The 21,781-nt window shown below is 46.3% G+C and overlaps 1 protein-coding gene across 1 annotated transcript in view; it reads right to left on the bottom strand.

Moving 5' to 3' along the window:
- LOC309547230 (interleukin-1 receptor type 1-like) overlaps positions 1-21,781 on the bottom strand; it is a 146,852-nt gene that overhangs the window by 88,917 nt on the left and 36,154 nt on the right. Inside the window, exon 2 of the mRNA XM_082247045.1 lies at positions 12,555-12,627. Coding sequence (XP_082103171.1) covers positions 12,555-12,627 — 73 coding nt within the window. The remainder of the gene's footprint in view (positions 1-12,554; positions 12,628-21,781) is intronic.

Below are 21,781 nucleotides of genomic sequence, written 5' to 3'. Positions count from 1 at the left end.
TCAGGCCATGTGCCCAATTTGGAGACCCAGAAGTTGAAGGGGGCAGACCCCTCATTCACTACATGTAGGCGTGTGCACACATACTGCTCCACCATGTTGGTAAAATGCTGCCTCCTGCTAAGACGTTCCATCTGAGCTGCTGGTGCTGCTGTTTGTTGTGGCATGCTGACAAAGCTTTTTCACATTTCGGCCATGCTAACTCTGCCTTTTGAGGTGCTGGCGGTGCCCTGGTTGCGTTGGCGACCTCCTCCTCCTCCTCCTCCTCTGCCTTGTGCTTCCACTGCGGCCCCGCTGTCAGATGGGAATGCCAGCAGCATGGCGTCTACCAGCGTGCGCTTGTACTCGCGCATCTTGCGATCGCGCTCCAGTGAGTGAATTAAGGACGGTATGTTGTCCTTGTAACGGGGATCCAGCAGCGTGGCCACCCAGTAATCAGCACAAGTTAGAATGTGGGCAACTCGGCGGTCGTTGTGGAGACACTGCAGCATGTAATCGCTCATGTGTGCCAGGCTGCCCAGAGGCAACGAAAGGCTGTCCTCTGTGGGAGGTGTATCGTCCGTGTCCTCTGTATCCCCCCAGCCACGCACCAGTGATGGCCATGAGCTGACCTGGGTGCCACCCTGCTGTGAACATGGTTCCATCTCCTCCTCCAGCTCCTCCTCCTCCTCATCCTCCTCATCCTCCAGAACTGTGCCCCTGCTGGACAATTGTGTCCCTGGCGTTTGTGTGTGCAGGAACCCACCCTCGGAGCCCCTTGCGAATGACTGCCCTGAAAGCCTTGGAAATGTTACCTCTTCATCCTCCTCCTCCTCCTCATCCTGTGCCACATCCTCTTCCATCATCGCCCGAATTGTTTTTTCAAGGAGGCATAGAAGTGGGATAGTTAAGCTGAGAACGGCGTCATTGCCACTGGCCATGTTGGTGGAGTACTCAAAACAGCGCAACAAGGCACACAGGTCTCGCATGGAGGCCCAGTTATTGGTGGTGAAGTGGTGCTGTTCCGCAGAGCGACTCACGCGTGCGTGCTGCAGCTGAAACTCCACTATTGCCTGCTGCTGCTCGCACAGTCTTTCCAGCATGTGCAAGGTGGAGTTCCACCTTGTGGGCACGTCACATATGAGGCGGTGAGCGGGAAGGCCGAAGTTACGCTGCAGCGCTGCCAGGCGAGCAGCAGCAGGGTGAGAACGCCGAAAGTGCGCACAAACGGCCCGCACTTTCTGCAGCAGCTCTGACATATCGGGGTAGTTTTTAAGGAACCTCTGCACCACCAAATTCAGCACATGCGCCAGGCAAGGGATGTGCGTCAAACCGGCTAGGCCCAGAGCTGCTATGAGATTTCGCCCGTTATCGCACACCACCAGGCCGGGCTTGAGGCTCGCTGGCAGCAACCACTCATTTGTCTGCTGTTCCATGCTCCTCCACAACTCCTGCGCGGTGTGTGGTTTGTCCCCCAAACAGGCAAGTTGTAAAACTGCCTGCTGTCGTTTACCCCTGGCCGTGCTGAAGTTGGTGGTGAAGGTGTTACGCTGTCCGGATGAGGAGGCGGTAGAGGATGAGGAAGTGGAGTAGGAGGAGTTAGGAACAGGAGGCAAACTGAAGCGCCCTGCAATCCTCGGTGGTGGAAGGACATGCGCCAAATTGCTATCCGCCTCAGGCCCATCCGCCACTGCATTTACCCAGTGTGCCGTTAGGGAGATATAACGCCCCTGACCGTGCTTACTGGTCCACGTATCGGTAGTTAGGTGGACCTTGGCACAGATGGCTTTGCGCAGTGCACACCTGATTTTTTCCCCCACTTGGTTGTGCAGGGAAGGGATGGCTTGCCTGGAAAAGTAGTGGCGGCTGGGCACGACGTACTGTGGGACAGCCACCGACATAAGGTTTTTAAAACTGTGCGTCTCCACTAGATGGAATGACAGCATTTCAAAGGCCAATAATTTTGAAATGCTGGCATTCAGGGCCAGGGATCGCGGGTGGGTAGGGGGGTACTTCCTCTTCCTCTCAAGTGTTTGGGAGATGGAAAGCTGAACGCTTCCACGGGACATTGTGGAGATGGTTGTTGGTGACCCAGGTGGTGGTGTTGCTGACAGATCGTCTGTTTGCGGGGTGGCAGGTGCCGGTATCACTACAGATGTGGCTGGAGCGGCCGAGACTGCAGCAGAAGAGGAAGCAGGATGAGCCAGAGACGTTTCTTGGTTTTGAAGGTGTGTACTCCACTGCAGCTCGTGCTTTGCACTTAGATGCCTGATCATGCAGGTTGTGCTCAGGTTGAGAAGGTTTATGCCTCGCTTCAAGCTCTGATTGCACAGGGTGCAAACCACTCGTGTCCTGTCATCAGCACATTTTCTAAAGAACTTCCACGCTAGAGAACTCCTTTGAGCTGACTTTGGTGCGCTCGTTCCCTTGCTGCGTTGGGCAGTAGCGGGCGTAGTGTCTAGGGCACGGCCGCTCCGCTTCTGCACCCTGCTCCCTCTTCTGCTGTGCTGGTGGCTCTGTGCGACCACCGCCTCTTCCTCCAAACTACTCAGGTCACCTGCATGACGTTCATTCCATGTGGGGTCGAGGACCTCATCGTCCTCCACATCATCTTCCACCCAGTCTTCACCCCTGCCCTCCTTGTCGGTCTCCACAATGCTGAACGCCGCAGCAGTTGGCACCTGCGTTTCGTCATCATCGGAGACGTGCTGCGATGATCCTTGCATGTACTCATCTTGAGAAATAAGTGGTTGGGCATCGCTGCACTCAATCTCTTCCACTTCTGGGGCAGGGCTAGGTGGATGGCCCTGGGAAACCCTGCTGACAGATGCATCAAAAAGAAGAAGAGACTGCTGTATGGCTTGGGGCTCAGACTGCTTGCCTGATTTGCAAGGGGGTGAGGTGAAAGACGGTTGGACATCGGCTGCAGGTGCCAACTGTGACCTTTCTGCAGTAGACTGGGTGGGAGACAATGTGAAGGAACTGGAGGCACTGTCAGCAGCAAACCAATCTACTATCGCCTCCACTTGTTCTGGCCTCATCACTTCTAGGGGCGTATGATGCCCTACCAAATACTGATGCAGGTTCTGTCGCCTACTCACACTTGAGGAAGGTGTTTCACTTGTGCGTGTAGCTGGCACAGATCGACCACGTCCTCTCCTTGCAACAGGAGCTCTACCAGCAGCACCACGACCCAGGCCACGGCCCTTATTTGACGGTCTCCTCATATTTCTGTAATTTAAGATCTTGCCCTAGAAAGGTTTTTATTGAATAGCGGAATAGGAAATATGATCCAAAAAAGTGTATGTATCTCGCACGTACAAAACCACACTAGGCCCCAATTACTATTGTTTCTACCCCTAAAAGGATGGATGAGGAGTAGGAGGAGTATGGAACAGACAGCACCCTCAAATCTTCAGAAGTATGAGATGAACCTCAAAAACTTGGAAAGGTGGATCTCACACGTACAGACACAGACTATCCCGCAATTCAATTGATCCTCAAAGGTTTTTATTGAATAGCGGAATAGAAAATATGATCAAAAAGAAAGTGTATGTATCTCACACGTACACCACCACACTAGGCCCCAATTACTATTGTTTGTACCCCTAAAAGGATGGTTGAGCAGTAGGAGGAGGAGTATGGAACAGGCAGCACCCTCAAATCTTCAGAAGTATGAGATGAACCCCAAAAACTTGGAAAGGTGGATCTCACACGTACCGACACAGACTATCACGCAATTTAATTGATCCCCAAAGGTTTTTAATTGAATAGCGGAATAGAAAATATGATCAAAAAGAAAGTGTATGTATCTCACACGTACACCACCACACTAGGCCCCAATTACTATTGTTTGTACCCCTAAAAGGATGGTTGAGCAGTAGGAGGAGGAGTATGGAACAGGCAGCACCCTCAAATCTTCATAAGTATGAGATGAACCCCAAAAACTTGGAAAGGTGGATCTCACACGTACCGACACAGACTATCACGCAATTTAATTGATCCCCAAAGGATTTAATTGAATAGCGGAATAGAAAATATGATCAAAAAGAAAGTGTATGTATCTCACACGTACACCACCACACTAGGCCCCAATTACTATTTTTTGTACCCCTAAAAGGATGGTTGAGCAGTAGGAGCAGGAGTATGGAACAGGCAGCACCCTCAAATCTTCAGAAGTATGAGATGAACCCCAAAAACTTGGAAAGGTGGATCTCACACGTACCGACACAGACTATCACGCAATTTAATTGATCCCCAAAGGATTTAATTGAATAGCGGAATAGAAAATATGATCAAAAAGAAAGTGTATGTATCTCACACGTACACCACCACACTAGGCCCCAATTACTATTGTTTGTACCCCTAAAAGGATGGTTGAGCAGTAGGAGGAGGAGTATGGAACAGGCAGCACCCTCAAATCTTCAGAAGTATGAGATTGTGTTCACTGTACCCCACAAAGATTGTGTTCACTGCACCCCACAAAGATTGTGTTCACTGCACCTCAAAAAGGATTTTGTTCACTGCACCCCACAAAGATTGTGTTCACTGCACCCTAAAAGGATTTTGTTCACTGCACCCCAAAAAGATTGTGTTCACTGTACCCCCCAAAGATTGTGTTCACTGCACCCCACAAAGATTCTGTTCCCTGTACCCCACAAAGATTGTGTTCACTGCACCCCACAAAGGATTTTGTTCACTGCACCCCAAAAAGGATGTTGTTCACTGCACCCCAAAAAGGATTTTGTTCACTGCACCCCAAAAAGATTGTGTTCACTGCACCCCAAAAAGATTGTGTTCACTGCACCCCACAAAGATTGTGTTCACTGCACCCCACAAAGGATTTTGTTCACTGCACCCCAAAAAGATTGTGTTCACTGTACCCCCCAAAGATTGTGCTCACTGCACCCCACAAAGGATTTTGTTCACTGCACCCCAAAAAGATTGTGTTCACTGTACCCCCCAAAGATTGTGTTCACTGCACCCCACAAAGATTCTGTTCACTGTACCCCACAAAGATTGTGTTCACTGCACCCCACAAAGGATTTTGTTCACTGCACCCCAAAAAGATTGTGTTCACTGCACCCCAAAAAGGATTTTGTTCACTGCACCCCAAAAAGGATGTTGTTCACTGCACCCCAAAAAGATTGTGTTCACTGCACCCCACAAAGATTCTGTTCACTGTACCCCACAAAGATTGTGTTCACTGCACCCCACAAAGGATTTTGTTCACTGCACCCCAAAAAGGATGTTGTTCACTGCACCCCAAAAAGGATTTTGTTCACTCCACCCCAAAAAGATTGTGTTCACTGCACCCCACAAAGATTGTGTTCACTGCACCCCACAAAGGATTTTGTTCACTGCACCCCAAAAAGATTGTGTTCACTGTACCCCCCAAAGATTGTGTTCACTGCACCCCACAAAGATTCTGTTCCCTGTACCCCACAAAGATTGTGTTCACTGCACCCCACAAAGGATTTTGTTCACTGCACCCCAAAAAGATTGTGTTCACTGCACCCCAAAAAGGATGTTGTTCACTGCACCCCAAAAAGGATGTTGTTCACTGCACCCCAAAAAGATTGTATTCACTGCACCCCACAAAGGATTTTGTTCACTGCACCCCAAAAAGATTGTGTTCACTGCACCCCAAAAAGGATGTTGTTCACTGCACCCCAAAAAGGATTTTGTTCACTGCACCCCAAAAAGATTTTGTTCACTGCACCCCAAAAAGGACGTTGTTCACTGCACCCCAAAAAGATTGTGTTCACTGCAGCCCAAAAAGATTGTGTTCACTGCAGCCCAAAAAGATTGTGTTCACTGCAGCTCACACACAGAAAAATGGATGTGGATCACTGACACCTGCCTATCTCCTATCCCACACCACACAGCAATATCGATTGTAGTTTGTAGAACACAGTTTCCCTAAAATTCAGCAGCAGCAGCCTCTCCCTAACAGGATTGAGAAGAGATCGTAGATCAGGATTGAGTGCAGAGTCACCCCACCCCCCACACAGCAATATCGATTGTACTTTGTAGAAGACACTGACCCTATAATTCAGCAGACTCTATCCCTAAAATGCCTACAACTCGCCCTGCCTAAACACTCCGATCTGTCCCTCAATTCTATCCGGACACAAATGTTTTTTTCCTGCCTGTCTTTCCCTAATCAGCAGCCAGCACATTGATGTGTGCTCTGTCCCTGATCTAAGCAGCATAATGACGCCCCTGCGGCTGCCTCGAACTTATAAAGACTTGGTCACATGCTTCAGACGGCCAATCACAGCTACTGAGACATTTGCAGGCATGGCTGGGATGGCTTAAGGCACACCAGTTAAACGATTGTTGATTGGCTGTTGAAAGCCCGCCATGAAAAGAGCGCCAAAGCATGCAAAACCCGGAAATAAAACGACCGAACACGGATTTTTACCCGAACATACAGTAAAGTGTCCGTGTCCGTGTTCGGGTACAAAAAATCCAATTATTCGGTACCAACACGAATAATACAGTCCGTGTTCGCTCAACACTACTGGGCAATTATTTGGAATCAAAATCTATTGTTTTTCTTTGTTTATATTACATCCAGTCTGATCCCTGTATGCATCCTGTGGCCACATAGAGTCCTTTTCGGTTTGACATCACTGAGAACATCTTTTGAATAGTTCCGATTATATACTCTAGTTATATATGAGTAACCATGGGGTAAGCATGCTGAATAAACATTCTTGAATATGTATAGATATTTTTGTAATAGTATCTATGAATATTTATACCTTGTCTTTATTTGATAGAGTGTCATGACCCTTAAAGGACAATACAGTTGGGAAAATAATTATGTGATCCCCTGCAGATTTTGTAAGTTTGCCCACTTACAAAGAAATGAAGGGTCTATGATTTTTATCATGGGGCCATTTAAAATATAAAGACAGAATATCAACCAAGAATCTAGAAAAAACACATGATGCAAATGGAAGAAATAAAAAATAAGCACCAATCACCCTCGGCCTGGAGCTCTATTTAAGATTTCGCTTTATAAAGGGAAAGGATAATCATGAGAAAAGTAAGGGATCAGCCCAGAACTACATTGGAGCAGCTTGTGAATGATTTCAAGGCAGTTATGACTAGGGATGATCGAACGGTTCGGGTCGACCATCGGTTCGACCCGAACATTGACTGTTCGAAATTTGGCCGAATTCCGAACTTTTTGCTGAAAAAGTTCGGAATTCGGCAACCAGAACCGACCAAAATGCAATTGGGCAGGAACTGGGCTTTAAAAGCCCGTGATTGGACCAGAACCATCAGTAAAAGCCAATTGAGGGGGCAGGAGGATGCTAGGAATGTGATTGGAGTGATTAGGGGGTCCAGAGGCCAATCAGTAGTGAATACGCCCCCCAGTATATAAGATAGCCCCGCCAAATCTCTAGCACTGTAATACAGGGGCTGTGGAAGAGAGTGGAAGCAGTTCTGTTACTCCTGCTTCAAAAGTGTCATTTAGCAATTATTAGTGTGAGGAAAGGGATATCTAGTGTAGTTAGGGTACTATATTCCACTATAGTTAGATTCAATAATCTAGTTTCTGTAGGTAAAGTGTTAAGTGTCAGGGGTGACTGTAGTGTAGGGTGAACTGACTCTGACTGCTATGGCAGGGTGACCAAACCCTTCCATGTCAGGGTGACCGCTATAGAAAAAAGATAACTTGTATTAGAATTGCAGTAGAGCAGGGTAGTGGCTCCGCTACTTTCACACCTGGCTGTTTTTCTGGCAGGCGTTTATTGGGCTTTTTTGTGGACGTCTTTGGAGGCAGGCATGACATCTGAACTTCTGTGTAGGGGTATATATACACACACACATATATGTATATATACACATACACACATATAAGTGTGAAAGTAGCAGAACCCTATGCCTGCGCTAATGAAATTATTTGCAGGCATAGGGCTCCGCTCCTATCACACCTATATGTGTGTATGTGTATATATACATATATGTGTGTGTGTATATATACCCCTACACAGAAGTTCAGATGTCATGCCTGCCTCCAAAGACGTCCACAAAAAAGCCCAATAAACGCCTGCAACAAAAACGGCCGGGTGTGAAAATAGCGGAGCCCTATGCCTGCTCTACTGCAATTCTAATACAAATAATCTTTTTTTTCTGGTTCTGGACATGCTACAGAGCTGACACTTCACAGGTACACTTTTTAGACCCCCCAGACACTAAATCCAAAGAAATCTCATTTTTTTTTCAATAATTTTTTCAATAATTGTCTCTCTATCAAAAATGACAATTTTTAAGAACTTTTTTTGTGTGATTAATAGTCCCTGGGGCATGACCCAGAACCCTAGGCACTTTTTAGGGGCATTTATTGGGTTTTAGGGCTTCAAAATGGTGTTTTTTGATTACCGAAGTTCGGGTCCCATTGATTTCAATGGGGTTCTGGAATCCGAACTTTTCAAAAGTTCGATCATCCCTAGACCACAGTCACCAAACAAACCATTGGTAACACAATAGGCCGCCATGGATTGAAATACTTCAGCCCCCGCAAGGTCCCCCTCTTTAGGAAGGCACATGTACAGGCCAGTCTGAAGTTTGCCACTGAACATCTAAACAATTCAGAGAAGGATTGGGAGAATGTGCTGTGGACAGATGAGACCAAAGTTGAGCTCTTTGGCATTAACTCGACTCGCTGTGTTTGGAGGAAGAAAAATGCTGATTGAAACCCTACAGTCAAGCACGGAGGTGGAAAAATAATGCTTTGGAGCTGTTTCTCAGCTAAAGGTACAGGCCAACTTTGCTGCATTGAGGGGCCAATGGACAGGTCCATATATTGTAAAATCTTGGATGAGAACCTTCTTCCCTCAGCCAGAACATTGAAGATGAGTCATGGATGGGTCTTCCAGCATGACAATGACCTAAAACATATCACCAAGACAACAAAGGAATGGCTCAAGAAGAAGCACATTAAGGTCATCGTCTCCAGCCTTAATCCTATAGAAAATGTATGGAGGAAGCTGAAACTTGAAGATGCTAAGCGCCAGCCATGAAACCTTAAAGATTTAGAGAAGATCTGTAAAGAAGAGTAGGACAAAATTCCTCCTGAGATGTGTGCAAACATGGTAGCCAACTACAAGAAACATCTTACCTCTGTGCTTGCCAACAAGGGTTCAGTTTATAACCTTTGTACTGTGTTTTTTTCTGGATTTTTGTTTGATATTCTATCTCTATCATTTAAAATAAACCTATGATAAAAATTATAGACTTAATTTCTTTGTAAGTGGGAAAATGTACAAAATCCTCAGGGGATCAAATAATTATTTTCCCTACTGTACATCCCCTGAAGAAGCCCAGCAGGCGAAACGTGTCAGAATTTATCATCACAATACCATTACGAAATTAAGGACCATAAGAATTGAGTCATGGTTGTATATGGTTTTATATGGATATAATATTTTAACTCAATTTTCTAATAAATATTGAATTTTTAATGAAGTTTTGGTTAATTGGTATGTTACACCTGAAAAGTCCCATCAATTTCTCTTCCATTTATTCCAAACACTAAGGGATGTGGTGCTGTAGCTAAATGATGATTCACCCACATTGATCCATACTTTAATGATGACTTTACAGGAACAGTAAAGCAAATATAAAGAGCAATCTTAACAATTTCTTACAGCACACCGCAACATTGCATAAATAACTATGCCTTTAACAATGCACTTGATAATCAATTTTAAAACCACTTAGTGGGCATACTATGTTACAAATATGTTTATTGATTATCCCAAACATATTCCTTTAATACACTGAACTACATTTTGGATTATTTTACAAAGAAATATGAAGAATAGCTCATTAAAAGGGGAAAAATGTAGCTGCAACAGGAAATTGCCAGCACATCAAGAATGTAGACTTGTGGTCATCAGCCCAGAAGTACAAAAGAATGATCTTTATGGTAAAAATGAATGTGGCCATTCTGATAAGAAAACTGTTGAAAATGTGTGTTGTCTGCATGAATCACCCAATAAATTCAAAGTTTCAAACAAAGAAATAATTACTAAAAGTTTGATCATTTTAAAAGGGCTACCAGATGCATAGACTACTTTTTTTTTAACTTTATCAGTTTTAGGTACAGATTGCATAAACATTTTCTTTGCAGTCTTCACCTATAGCAGCTGCATTTCCTATAGAAATAATTACATTTACTGGCACTTATATCATAGGATTTAAAGAAACCAGTCACAAGCAGGCTTATGCAGGCATTTGAATATTTAGACTTTAATTATTAGAACTCTCTAGGTGTTTATCTGAACGATATACACCCCCTTATTTATTTGACTTACTATGCCTGAGATTGACACTTTAACTAGGGAGTCAAGGGTTACCTGCAGCCTGACAGTTGCTGCCTAACCTCAAGCACTGTAGACACATAAAATGATGGACAAAAAAGAGACTGGCTTGGAGAGTTTGGAGAACAGCTTGGATCTGGCAGGAGCATAACTGTGAGTGTAAAACTGGCCATACACTAGCCGAAAAAATCGTTCGAAAATCTGTCATTTGGTCCGATCGTTCATTTTTCGTCCAGTTAATGGGCACAAATAGAAAATCGTTTTTAAATTTTCAGAGCCAAAAAATCAAAGGAACAGTTTGGAAAATTCTGCCGAACGTACGATAAATTGAAAGGTAATGTATTTCTCGGCCAAATAGTTTGCACTAGGCATATGTGACAAACTGAATGAAAAACAGATTCATTTATGTCCATTGTACGATTTATCGTTCGAAATTCGGTCATTACATGATGGCATGGCTCTGACGGCCAATTTTTCTTTTTTCGATAATGAGTTTGAATGATTTTTCGTCTAGTGTATGGCCAGCTTGGGCTGGTCAAACACTTTTAGTAACAGATTCTTTTATCTACGTAATACAGCATTACAGATACAATACAGATTACACAAACAACAGTTGCATGTAACTGGATTTTTCGTTAGGTGGGAGAGGCCAACAGGGATGCCTACTATGCAAAATTTCACATGGTTCACCTGGAACAGTGTATGGCCAGATTTAGGGGGAATGAAAAGGGGAGAGAGGAACATTAAGGCTTCGTTCACATATGTGCGAATTGAATGCGTTTTGAACAGCATCAAATTCGCATGGCATGTGAACCAAACCAGCTTTCTATTGAGCCAGTTCACTTAACTGCAGTGCAGTGGCAGTGCGAATTCAGTACAATTTTAAATCCTGTCCTGTGTTTTTTCTGAGCACTGCGGTGCAGTTCAGATGAAAAATCCAGTCTCATTGCCTTCTATGGAAACTCTTCTGAATCACACATGTCATCAGTTTTGAACATGAATTGCAAAAAAAAAAAAAGTGTGGACCCTTTGGGTCTGGTATGGATTTTAAGGGTAACCCCATGCCAAAGTTTATAAAAATAAATGGTGTGTGGGGGTCCATACCAGACCCTTATCTGAGAATGCAGCCTAGCAGGCCAGGAAAGGGGGGTAACAAGTGTGTTTGGGTTAGGGGGGTCTGGGTCTGGTATGGATTTGGGGCGGGACCTCACACCATTTTTTTCTCAATTTATTTTTTTTTGTGGGGTTTCTCTTAAAACCCATACCAGACACACTGTTTTTTTCTCAAATTTTATTGCCAGTAACTCTTTGGTTTACATTCAGCTGTCAGCGGGGAACTGCTGAAAGGTGATGAGTCATCAGTTAAGGATGCAGTGGTCGGCTTCCTGGCCCGCTCCTTAACAACCAGCTATTGTTAAAGTGGCCGCTCACTCTAAAAATTCGGATCTGAAATGTATCTCAAATCACAGCTGGACTGCTAAACAGCTGCTTTGGAAACTCGCAGTGAAAACGGACCTGAAATTTGCACTGCACATGTGTGAAACTAGCCTCAGGGAAACCATGAAAAGTACAATACAGTTTCCAGATTTTCTATTAACCACATTTTTATTGGTCATGTGGCAAACCTATTTACTTAAAAATGACCTCAAATATTTGAAAAGTAACCCTTTACACACAGATGCTGAAAAGCACAATATTTACGACAATACTCTATTCATGTATAGTTTATACTAAAATAATTCCTTAATTGTAAACAATTTTATAAGATTCCTTAGTGCCGGTTCACACATATGCGATGCAGGAACCCTGCAAATCCACTGCGGAGTCCCGCATCGCACTCGCGCAGGCAGTTCACACTGCCATATGCAAATCGTTGGGGGTGTCAATACAAAATTAACGACACCCCCAGATAAGTTCGCATATCGCAGTGCGAACTGTCATTTCAGACATGAATCGGATCGCATAGGTGTGAACACCCATGTGATCTGATTCTGGTGCGGACCATAAAAAGGGTCCTGTGCGACTGTGGTCCGAATGGGATGCAAATTCAGCCATACAATCTGTATGGCTGAATTCGCAACACACAGACATCACATGTGATTTGCAGAGCAGTGCGGTGTGAATCACACGCAATGTCTGACATTGCATACGTGTGAACTGGCACTTAAGCTTATAAAAAAGATAAATTGGTAATTAAAGATTTTATATCTACCATAAAAAGTCATGTACACTTACCTGACAGCAAACACGAGTGACTTAGACTAATAAGAAATAAAATAATAAATAGTTGTCCCCACATTTTTTGGACCTGAAAAACAGAAAAATTAAGTATTTTTAGGTGCCTACGTATTCTGATAAAAATTATCAATATTTACATAGTTTAAGAAGAAAAAAGTGCAAAGAAAGTAGTTTTGTAGAGCTTGCTGTGACCCACCTCTCTTAACCAATGGTACGGTTTACCTGAACTAGATAGAGTAATGACTAGGGTTGAGCGGACACCTAGATGTCCGTGTTCGACGGGTTCGGCCGAACTTTAAAAAAAAGTCCGGGTCCGTGTCCCGGACTTTTACCGAACTTTTCCCGGACACCGAACCCCATTGAAGTCAATGGGGACCCGAACTTTAAGGCACTAAAATGGCTCTAAAACACCAAAGGAAAGGGCTAGAGTGCTGCAAATGGCAGCAAAACGTAATTAAGAGCATGGCAAGTGCTCTGCAAACAAATGTGGATAGGGAAATAACTTAAAACAACAAAAAAAAACAGAAAAATAAAACAATGTTCTTCTTCATCTCTGAAGGACGAGGCCCATATGGAGTAGGAGGGAGGTTGAGGTGGTGGTGGATGTGGCGGTGACATAGGCGTGCGCACAGGGTGTGCTGGGTGTGCCTGGGCACACCCTAATCACCTAGGGCACATAGCATTGCCAGTGAGGAGATGGGAAACATCTCCCTGGGACCTGCTCTGCTCTATTTCTCCTTGCCTACAGGTACATGGCCCCGATACATTACTCTCCCTGCTGGCAAACACATGCATGTGTATTTCAACTTTGGGGTGCACACCTTAATGCAATAGGCTGCGCACACCTATGGGCGGTGTAGGTGGAAGCGGCGGTGGAGGAGGACCAGGGCCGGATTAACAGCATCATGGGCTTGGTGCTGAGGATTTTGAAGGGCCTTAAGGGCCGTGCCTTGCCATGCACCCAGAGGAGGAAGGGTGCAGCCATGCATGCCTAATTCAACATGGGATGCTGTCTCTGAAGCCCATAAACACATCCATGCATCGCCAACTGTCCCTCCTTGTCCGGCCTTCACGCTGTGTGGGGAGGTTCTGAGGGTGCTGCCTGGAGAAGCGAGCATAGAAGCCAGACTTCTGTGTTTACAAGTGACAGAAGAGCGGTAACAGTGAATATGGCCAACCCGGGGCCTATATAAAAGGTAGGGGCCTGGAGCTGCAGCTCCAATAGCCCCTACATTAATCTGGCCCTGAGGAGGAGGACGAGGTAGCCAACACTGCTTCTTTTCACAAATTTTAAATGAGGGTACACCCCAAAAGAGTGAGAAAGAGCAAAAATGGAACAATGGGTGGGTAAGGTCGGTATCCATTGCTATTCTGCACAAGGTACGGAAAAGTCCCGTGGGATCCATGCCTGGTTCATTTTAATGAACGTGAGCTTGTCCACATTGTCTCTGGACAGGCGGCTGCGCTTGTCTGTTATAACGCCCCCAGCCGTGCTAAATACCCGTTCAGATAATACACTGGCTGCAGGGCACGCCAGCACCTCCAAGGCGTAAAGGGCAAGCTCAGGCCATGTGCCCAATTTGGAGACCCAGAAGTTGAAGGGGGCAGACCCGTCATTCACTACATGTAGGCGTGTGCACACATACTGCTCCACCATGTTGGTAAAATGCTGCCTCCTGCTAAGACGTTCCATCTGAGCTGCTGGTGCTGCTGTTTGTTGTGGCGTGCTGACAAAGCTTTTCCACATTTCGGCCATGCTAACCCTGCCTTCTGAGGTGCTGGCGGTGCCCTGGTTGCGTTGGCGACCTCCTCCTCCTCCTCCTCTGCCTTGTGCTTCCACTGTGGCCCCGCTGTCAGATGGGAATGCCAGCAGCATGGCGTCTACCAGCGTGCGCTTGTACTCGCGCATCTTGCGATCGCGCTCCAGTGAGTGAATTAAGGACGGTACGTTGTCCTTGTAACGGGGATCCAGCAGCGTGGCCACCCAGTAATCAGCACAAGTTAGAATGTGGGCAACTCGGCGGTCGTTGTGGAGACACTGCAGCATGTAATCGCTCATGTGTGCCAGGCTGCCCAGAGGCAACGAAAGGCTGTCCTCTGTGGGAGGTGTATGGTCCGTGTCCTCTGTATCCCCCCAGCCACGCACCAGTGATGGCCATGAGCTGGCCTGGGTGCCACCCTGCTGTGAACATGGTTCCATCTCCTCCTCCAGCTCCTCCTCCTCCTCATCCTCCTCATCCTCCAGAACTGTGCCCCTGCTGGACAATTGCGTCCCTGGCGTTTGCGTGTGCAGGAACCCACCCTCGGAGCCCCTTGCGAATGACTGCCCTGAAAGCCTTGGAAATGTTACCTCTTCATCCTCCTCCTCCTCCTCATCCTGTGCCACATCCTCTTCCATCATCGCCCGAATTGTTTTTTCAAGGAGGCATAGAAGTGGGATAGTTAAGCTGAGAACGGCGTCATTGCCACTGGCCATGTTGGTGGAGTACTCAAAACAGCGCAACAAGGCACACAGGTCTCGCATGGAGGCCCAGTTATTGGTGGTGAAGTGGTGCTGTTCCGCAGAGCGACTCACGCGTGCGTGCTGCAGCTGAAACTCCACTATGGCCTGCTGCTGCTCGCACAGTCTTTCCAGCATGTGCAAGGTGGAGTTCCACCTTGTGGGCACGTCACATATGAGGCGGTGAGCGGGAAGGCCGAAGTTACGCTGCAGCGCTGCCAGGCGAGCAGCAGCAGGGTGAGAACGCCGAAAGTGCGCACAAACGGCCCGCACTTTCTGCAGCAGCTCTGACATATCGGGGTAGTTTTTAAGGAACCTCTGCACCACCAAATTCAGCACATGCGCCAGGCAAGGGATGTGCGTCAAACCGGCTAGGCCCAGAGCTGCTATGAGATTTCGCCCGTTATCGCACACCACCAGGCCGGGCTTGAGGCTCGCTGGCAGCAACCACTCATTTGTCTGCTGTTCCATGCTCCTCCACAACTCCTGCGCGGTGTGTGGTTTGTCCCCCAAACAGGCAAGTTGTAAAACTGCCTGCTGTCGTTTACCCCTGGCCGTGCTGAAGTTGGTGGTGAAGGTGTTACGCTGTCCGGATGAGGAGGCGGTAGAGGATGAGGAAGCGGAGTAGGAGGAGTTAGGAACAGGAGGCAAACTGAAGCGCCCTGCAATCCTCGGTGGTGGAAGGACATGCGCCAAATTGCTATCCGCCTCAGGCCCATCCGCCACTGCATTTACCCAGTGTGCCGTTAGGGAGATATAACGCCCCTGACCGTGCTTACTGGTCCACGTATCCGTAGTTAGGTGGACCTTGGCACAGATGGCGTTGCGCAGTGCACACCTGATTTTTTCCCCCACTTGGTTGTGCAGGGAAGGGATGGCTTGCCTGGAAAAGTAGTGGCGGCTGGGCACGACGTACTGTGGGACAGCCACCGACATAAGGTTTTTAAAACTGTGCGTCTCCACCAGACGGAATGACAGCATTTCAAAGGCCAATAATTTTGAAATGCTGGCATTCAGGGCCAGGGATCGCGGGTGGGTAGGGGGGTACTTCCTCTTCCTCTCAAGTGTTTGGGAGATGGAAAGCTGAACGCTTCCACGGGACATTGTGGAGATGGTTGTTGGTGACCCAGGTGGTGGTGTTGCTGACAGATCGTCTGTTTGCGGGGTGGCAGGTGCCGGTATCACTACAGATGTGGCTGGAGCGGCCGAGACTGCAGCAGAAGAGGAAGCAGGATGAGCCAGAGACGTTTCTTGGTTTTGAAGGTGTGTACTCCACTGCAGCTCGTGCTTTGCACTTAGATGCCTGATCATGCAGGTTGTGCTCAGGTTGAGAAGGTTCATGCCTCGCTTCAAGCTCTGATTGCACAGGGTGCAAACCACTCGTGTCCTGTCATCAGCACATTTTCTAAAGAACTTCCACGCTAGAGAACTCCTTTGAGCTGACTTTGGTGCGCTCGTTCCCTTGCTGCGTTGGGCAGTAGCGGGCGTAGTGTCTAGGGCACGGCCGCTCCGCTTCTGCACCCTGCTCCCTCTTCTGCTGTGCTGGTGGCTCTGTGCGACCACCGCCTCTTCCTCCAAACTACTCAGTTCACCTGCATGACGTTCATTCCATGTGGGGTCGAGGACCTCATCGTCCTCCACATCATCTTCCACCCAGTCTTCACCCCTGCCCTCCTTGTCGGTCTCCACAATGCTGAACGCCGCAGCAGTTGGCACCTGCGTTTCGTCATCATCGGAGACGTGCTGCGATGATCCTTGCATGTACTCATCTTGAGAAATAAGTGGTTGGGCATCGCTGCACTCAATCTCTTCCACTTCTGGGGCAGGGCTAGGTGGATGGCCCTGGGAAACCCTGCTGACAGAGTCCTCAAAAAGAATAAGAGACTGCTGTATGGCTTGGGGCTCAGACTGCTGGCCTGATTTGCAAGGGGGTGAGGTGAAAGACGGTTGGACATTGGCTGCAGGTGCCAACTCTGACCTTTCTGCAGTAGACTGGGTGGGAGACAATGTGAAGGAACTGGAGGCACTGTCAGCAGCAAACCAATCTACTATCGCCTCAACTTGTTCTGGCCTCATCACTTCTAGGGGCGTTTGATGCCCTACCAAATACTGATGCAGGTTCTGTCGCCTACTCACACTTGAGGAAGGTGTTTCACTTGTGCGTGTAGCTGGCACAGATCGACCATGTCCTCTCCTTGCAACAGGAGCTCTACCAGCAGCACCACGACCCAGGCCACGGCCCTTATTTGACGGTCTCCTCATATTTCTGTAATTTAAGATCTTGCCCTAGAAAGGTTTTTATTGAATAGCGGAATAGAAAATATGATCCAAAAAAAGTGTATGTATATCACACGTACACAACCACACTAGGCCCCAATTACTATTGTTTGTACCCCTAAAAGGCTAGATGAGGAGTAGGGGGAGTATGGAACAGGCAGCACCCTCAAACCTTCAGAAGTATGAGATGAACCCCAACAACTTGGAAAGGTGGATCTCTCTCACACGTACCGACACAGACTATCCCGCAATTCAATTGATCCTCAAAGGTTTTTATTGAATAGCGGAATAGGAAATATGATCAAAAAAAGTGTATGTATCTCGCACGTACACAACCACACTAGGCCCCAATTACTATTGTTTGTACCCCTAAAAGGCTAGATGAGGAGTAGGGGGGGTATGGAACAGGCAGCACCCTCAAACCTTCAGAAGTATGAGATGAACCCCAACAACTTGGAAAGGTGGATCTCTCTCACACGTACCGACACAGACTATCCCGCAATTCAATTGATCCTCAAAGGTTTTTATTGAATAGCGGAATAGGAAATATGATCAAAAAAAGTGTATGTATCTCGCACGTACACAACCACACTAGGCCCCAATTACTATTGTTTGTACCCCTAAAAGGCTAGATGAGGAGTAGGGGGGGTATGGAACAGGCAGCACCCTCAAACCTTCAGAAGTATGAGATGAACCCCAACAACTTGGAAAGGTGGATCTCTCTCACACGTACCGACACAGACTATCCCGCAATTCAGTTGATCCTCAAAGGTTTTTATTGAATAGCGGAATAGGAAATATGATCAAAAAAAGTGTATGTATCTCGCACGTACACAACCACACTAGGCCCCAATTACTATTGTTTGTACCCCTAAAAGGCTAGATGAGGAGTAGGGGGGGTATGGAACAGGCAGCACCCTCAAACCTTCAGAAGTATGAGATGAACCCCAACAACTTGGAAAGGTGGATCTCTCTCACACGTACCGACACAGACTATCCCGCAATTCAATTGATCCTCAAAGGTTTTTATTGAATAGCGGAATAGGAAATATGATCAAAAAAAGTGTATGTATCTCGCACGTACACAACCACACTAGGCCCCAATTACTATTGTTTGTACCCCTAAAAGGCTAGATGAGGAGTAGGGGGGGTATGGAACAGGCAGCACCCTCAAACCTTCAGAAGTATGAGATGAACCCCAACAACTTGGAAAGGTGGATCTCTCTCACACGTACCGACACAGACTATCCCGCAATTCAATTGATCCTCAAAGGTTTTTATTGAATAGCGGAATAGGAAATATGATCAAAAAAAGTGTATGTATCTCGCACGTACACAACCACACTAGGCCCCAATTACTATTGTTTGTACCCCTAAAAGGCTAGATGAGGAGTAGGGGGGGTATGGAACAGGCAGCACCCTCAAACCTTCAGAAGTATGAGATGAACCCCAACAACTTGGAAAGGTGGATCTCTCTCACACGTACCGACACAGACTATCCCGCAATTCAATTGATCCTCAAAGGTTTTTATTGAATAGCGGAATAGGAAATATGATCAAAAAAAGTGTATGTATCTCGCACGTACACAACCACACTAGGCCCCAATTACTATTGTTTGTACCCCTAAAAGGCTAGATGAGGAGTAGGGGGGGTATGGAACAGGCAGCACCCTCAAACCTTCAGAAGTATGAGATGAACCCCAACAACTTGGAAAGGTGGATCTCTCTCACACGTACCGACACAGACTATCCCGCAATTCAATTGATCCTCAAAGGTTTTTATTGAATAGCGGAATAGGAAATATGATCAAAAAAAGTGTATGTATCTCGCACGTACACAACCACACTAGGCCCCAATTACTATTGTTTGTACCCCTAAAAGGCTAGATGAGGAGTAGGGGGGGTATGGAACAGGCAGCACCCTCAAACCTTCAGAAGTATGAGATGAACCCCAACAACTTGGAAAGGTGGATCTCTCTCACACGTACCGACACAGACTATCCCGCAATTCAATTGATCCTCAAAGGTTTTTATTGAATAGCGGAATAGGAAATATGATCAAAAAAAGTGTATGTATCTCGCACGTACACAACCACACTAGGCCCCAATTACTATTGTTTGTACCCCTAAAAGGCTAGATGAGGAGTAGGGGGGGTATGGAACAGGCAGCACCCTCAAACCTTCAGAAGTATGAGATGAACCCCAACAACTTGGAAAGGTGGATCTCTCTCACACGTACCGACACAGACTATCCCGCAATTCAATTGATCCTCAAAGGTTTTTATTGAATAGCGGAATAGGAAATATGATCAAAAAAAGTGTATGTATCTCGCACGTACACAACCACACTAGGCCCCAATTACTATTGTTTGTACCCCTAAAAGGCTAGATGAGGAGTAGGGGGGGTATGGAACAGGCAGCACCCTCAAACCTTCAGAAGTATGAGATGAACCCCAACAACTTGGAAAGGTGGATCTCTCTCACACGTACCGACACAGACTATCCCGCAATTCAATTGATCCTCAAAGGTTTTTATTGAATAGCGGAATAGGAAATATGATCAAAAAAAGTGTATGTATCTCGCACGTACACAACCACACTAGGCCCCAATTACTATTGTTTGTACCCCTAAAAGGCTAGATGAGGAGTAGGGGGGGTATGGAACAGGCAGCACCCTCAAACCTTCAGAAGTATGAGATGAACCCCAACAACTTGGAAAGGTGGATCTCTCTCACACGTACCGACACAGACTATCCCGCAATTCAATTGATCCTCAAAGGTTTTTATTGAATAGCGGAATAGGAAATATGATCAAAAAAAGTGTATGTATCTCGCACGTACACAACCACACTAGGCCCCAATTACTATTGTTTGTACCCCTAAAAGGCTAGATGAGGAGTAGGGGGGGTATGGAACAGGCAGCACCCTCAAACCTTCAGAAGTATGAGATGAACCCCAACAACTTGGAAAGGTGGATCTCTCTCACACGTACCGACACAGACTATCCCCCAATTTAACTGATCCCCAAAGGTTTTTGATTAAATAGCGGAATAGAAAATATGATCCCAAAAAAGTGTATGTATATCACACGTACACAACCACACTAGGCCCCAATTACTATTGTTTGTACCCCTAAAAGGCTAGGAGTAGGGGGAGTATGGAACAGGCAGCACCCTCAAACCTTCAGAAGTATGAGATGAACCCCAACAACTTGGAAAGGTGGATCTCTCTCACACGTACCAACACAGACTATCCCCCAATTTAACTGATCCCCAAAGGTTTTTGATTAAATAGCGGAATAGAAAATATGATCCCAAAAAAGTGTATGTATATCACACGTACACAACCACACTAGGCCCCAATTACTATTGTTTGTACCCCTAAAAGGCTAGGAGTAGGGGGAGTATGGAACAGGCAGCACCCTCAAACCTTCAGAAGTATGAGATGAACCCCAACAACTTGGAAAGGTGGATCTCTCTCACACGTACCAACACAGACTATCCCCCAATTTAACTGATCCCCAAAGGTTTTTGATTAAATAGCGGAATAGAAAATATGATCCCAAAAAAGTGTATGTATATCACACGTACACAACCACACTAGGCCCCAATTACTATTGTTTGTACCCCTAAAAGGCTAGGAGTAGGGGGAGTATGGAACAGGCAGCACCCTCAAACCTTCAGAAGTATGAGATGAACCCCAACAACTTGGAAAGGTGGATCTCTCTCACACGTACCAACACAGACTATCCCCCAATTTAACTGATCCCCAAAGGTTTTTGATTAAATAGCGGAATAGAAAATATGATCCCAAAAAAGTGTATGTATATCACACGTACACAACCACACTAGGCCCCAATTACTATTGTTTGTACCCCTAAAAGGCTAGGAGTAGGGGGGGTATGGAACAGGCAGCACCCTCAAACCTTCAGAAGTATGAGATGAACCCCAACAACTTGGAAAGGTGGATCTCTCTCACACGTACCAACACAGACTATCCCCCAATTTAACTGATCCCCAAAGGTTTTTGATTAAATAGCGGAATAGAAAATATGATCCCAAAAAAGTGTATGTATATCACACGTACACAACCACACTAGGCCCCAATTACTATTGTTTGTACCCCTAAAAGGCTAGGAGTAGGGGGAGTATGGAACAGGCAGCACCCTCAAACCTTCAGAAGTATGAGATGAACCCCAACAACTTGGAAAGGTGGATCTCTCTCACACGTACCAACACAGACTATCCCCCAATTTAACTGATCCCCAAAGGTTTTTGATTAAATAGCGGAATAGAAAATATGATCCCAAAAAAGTGTATGTATATCACACGTACACAACCACACTAGGCCCCAATTACTATTGTTTGTACCCCTAAAAGGCTAGGAGTAGGGGGAGTATGGAACAGGCAGCACCCTCAAACCTTCAGAAGTATGAGATGAACCTCAA

Source organism: Pelophylax lessonae (assembly GCF_965119305.1).
Source record: "Pelophylax lessonae genome assembly, chromosome: 2".
Classification (NCBI taxonomy): Eukaryota; Metazoa; Chordata; class Amphibia; order Anura; family Ranidae; genus Pelophylax; species Pelophylax lessonae.
This window is presented reverse-complemented; position numbering and strand designations above follow the sequence as displayed.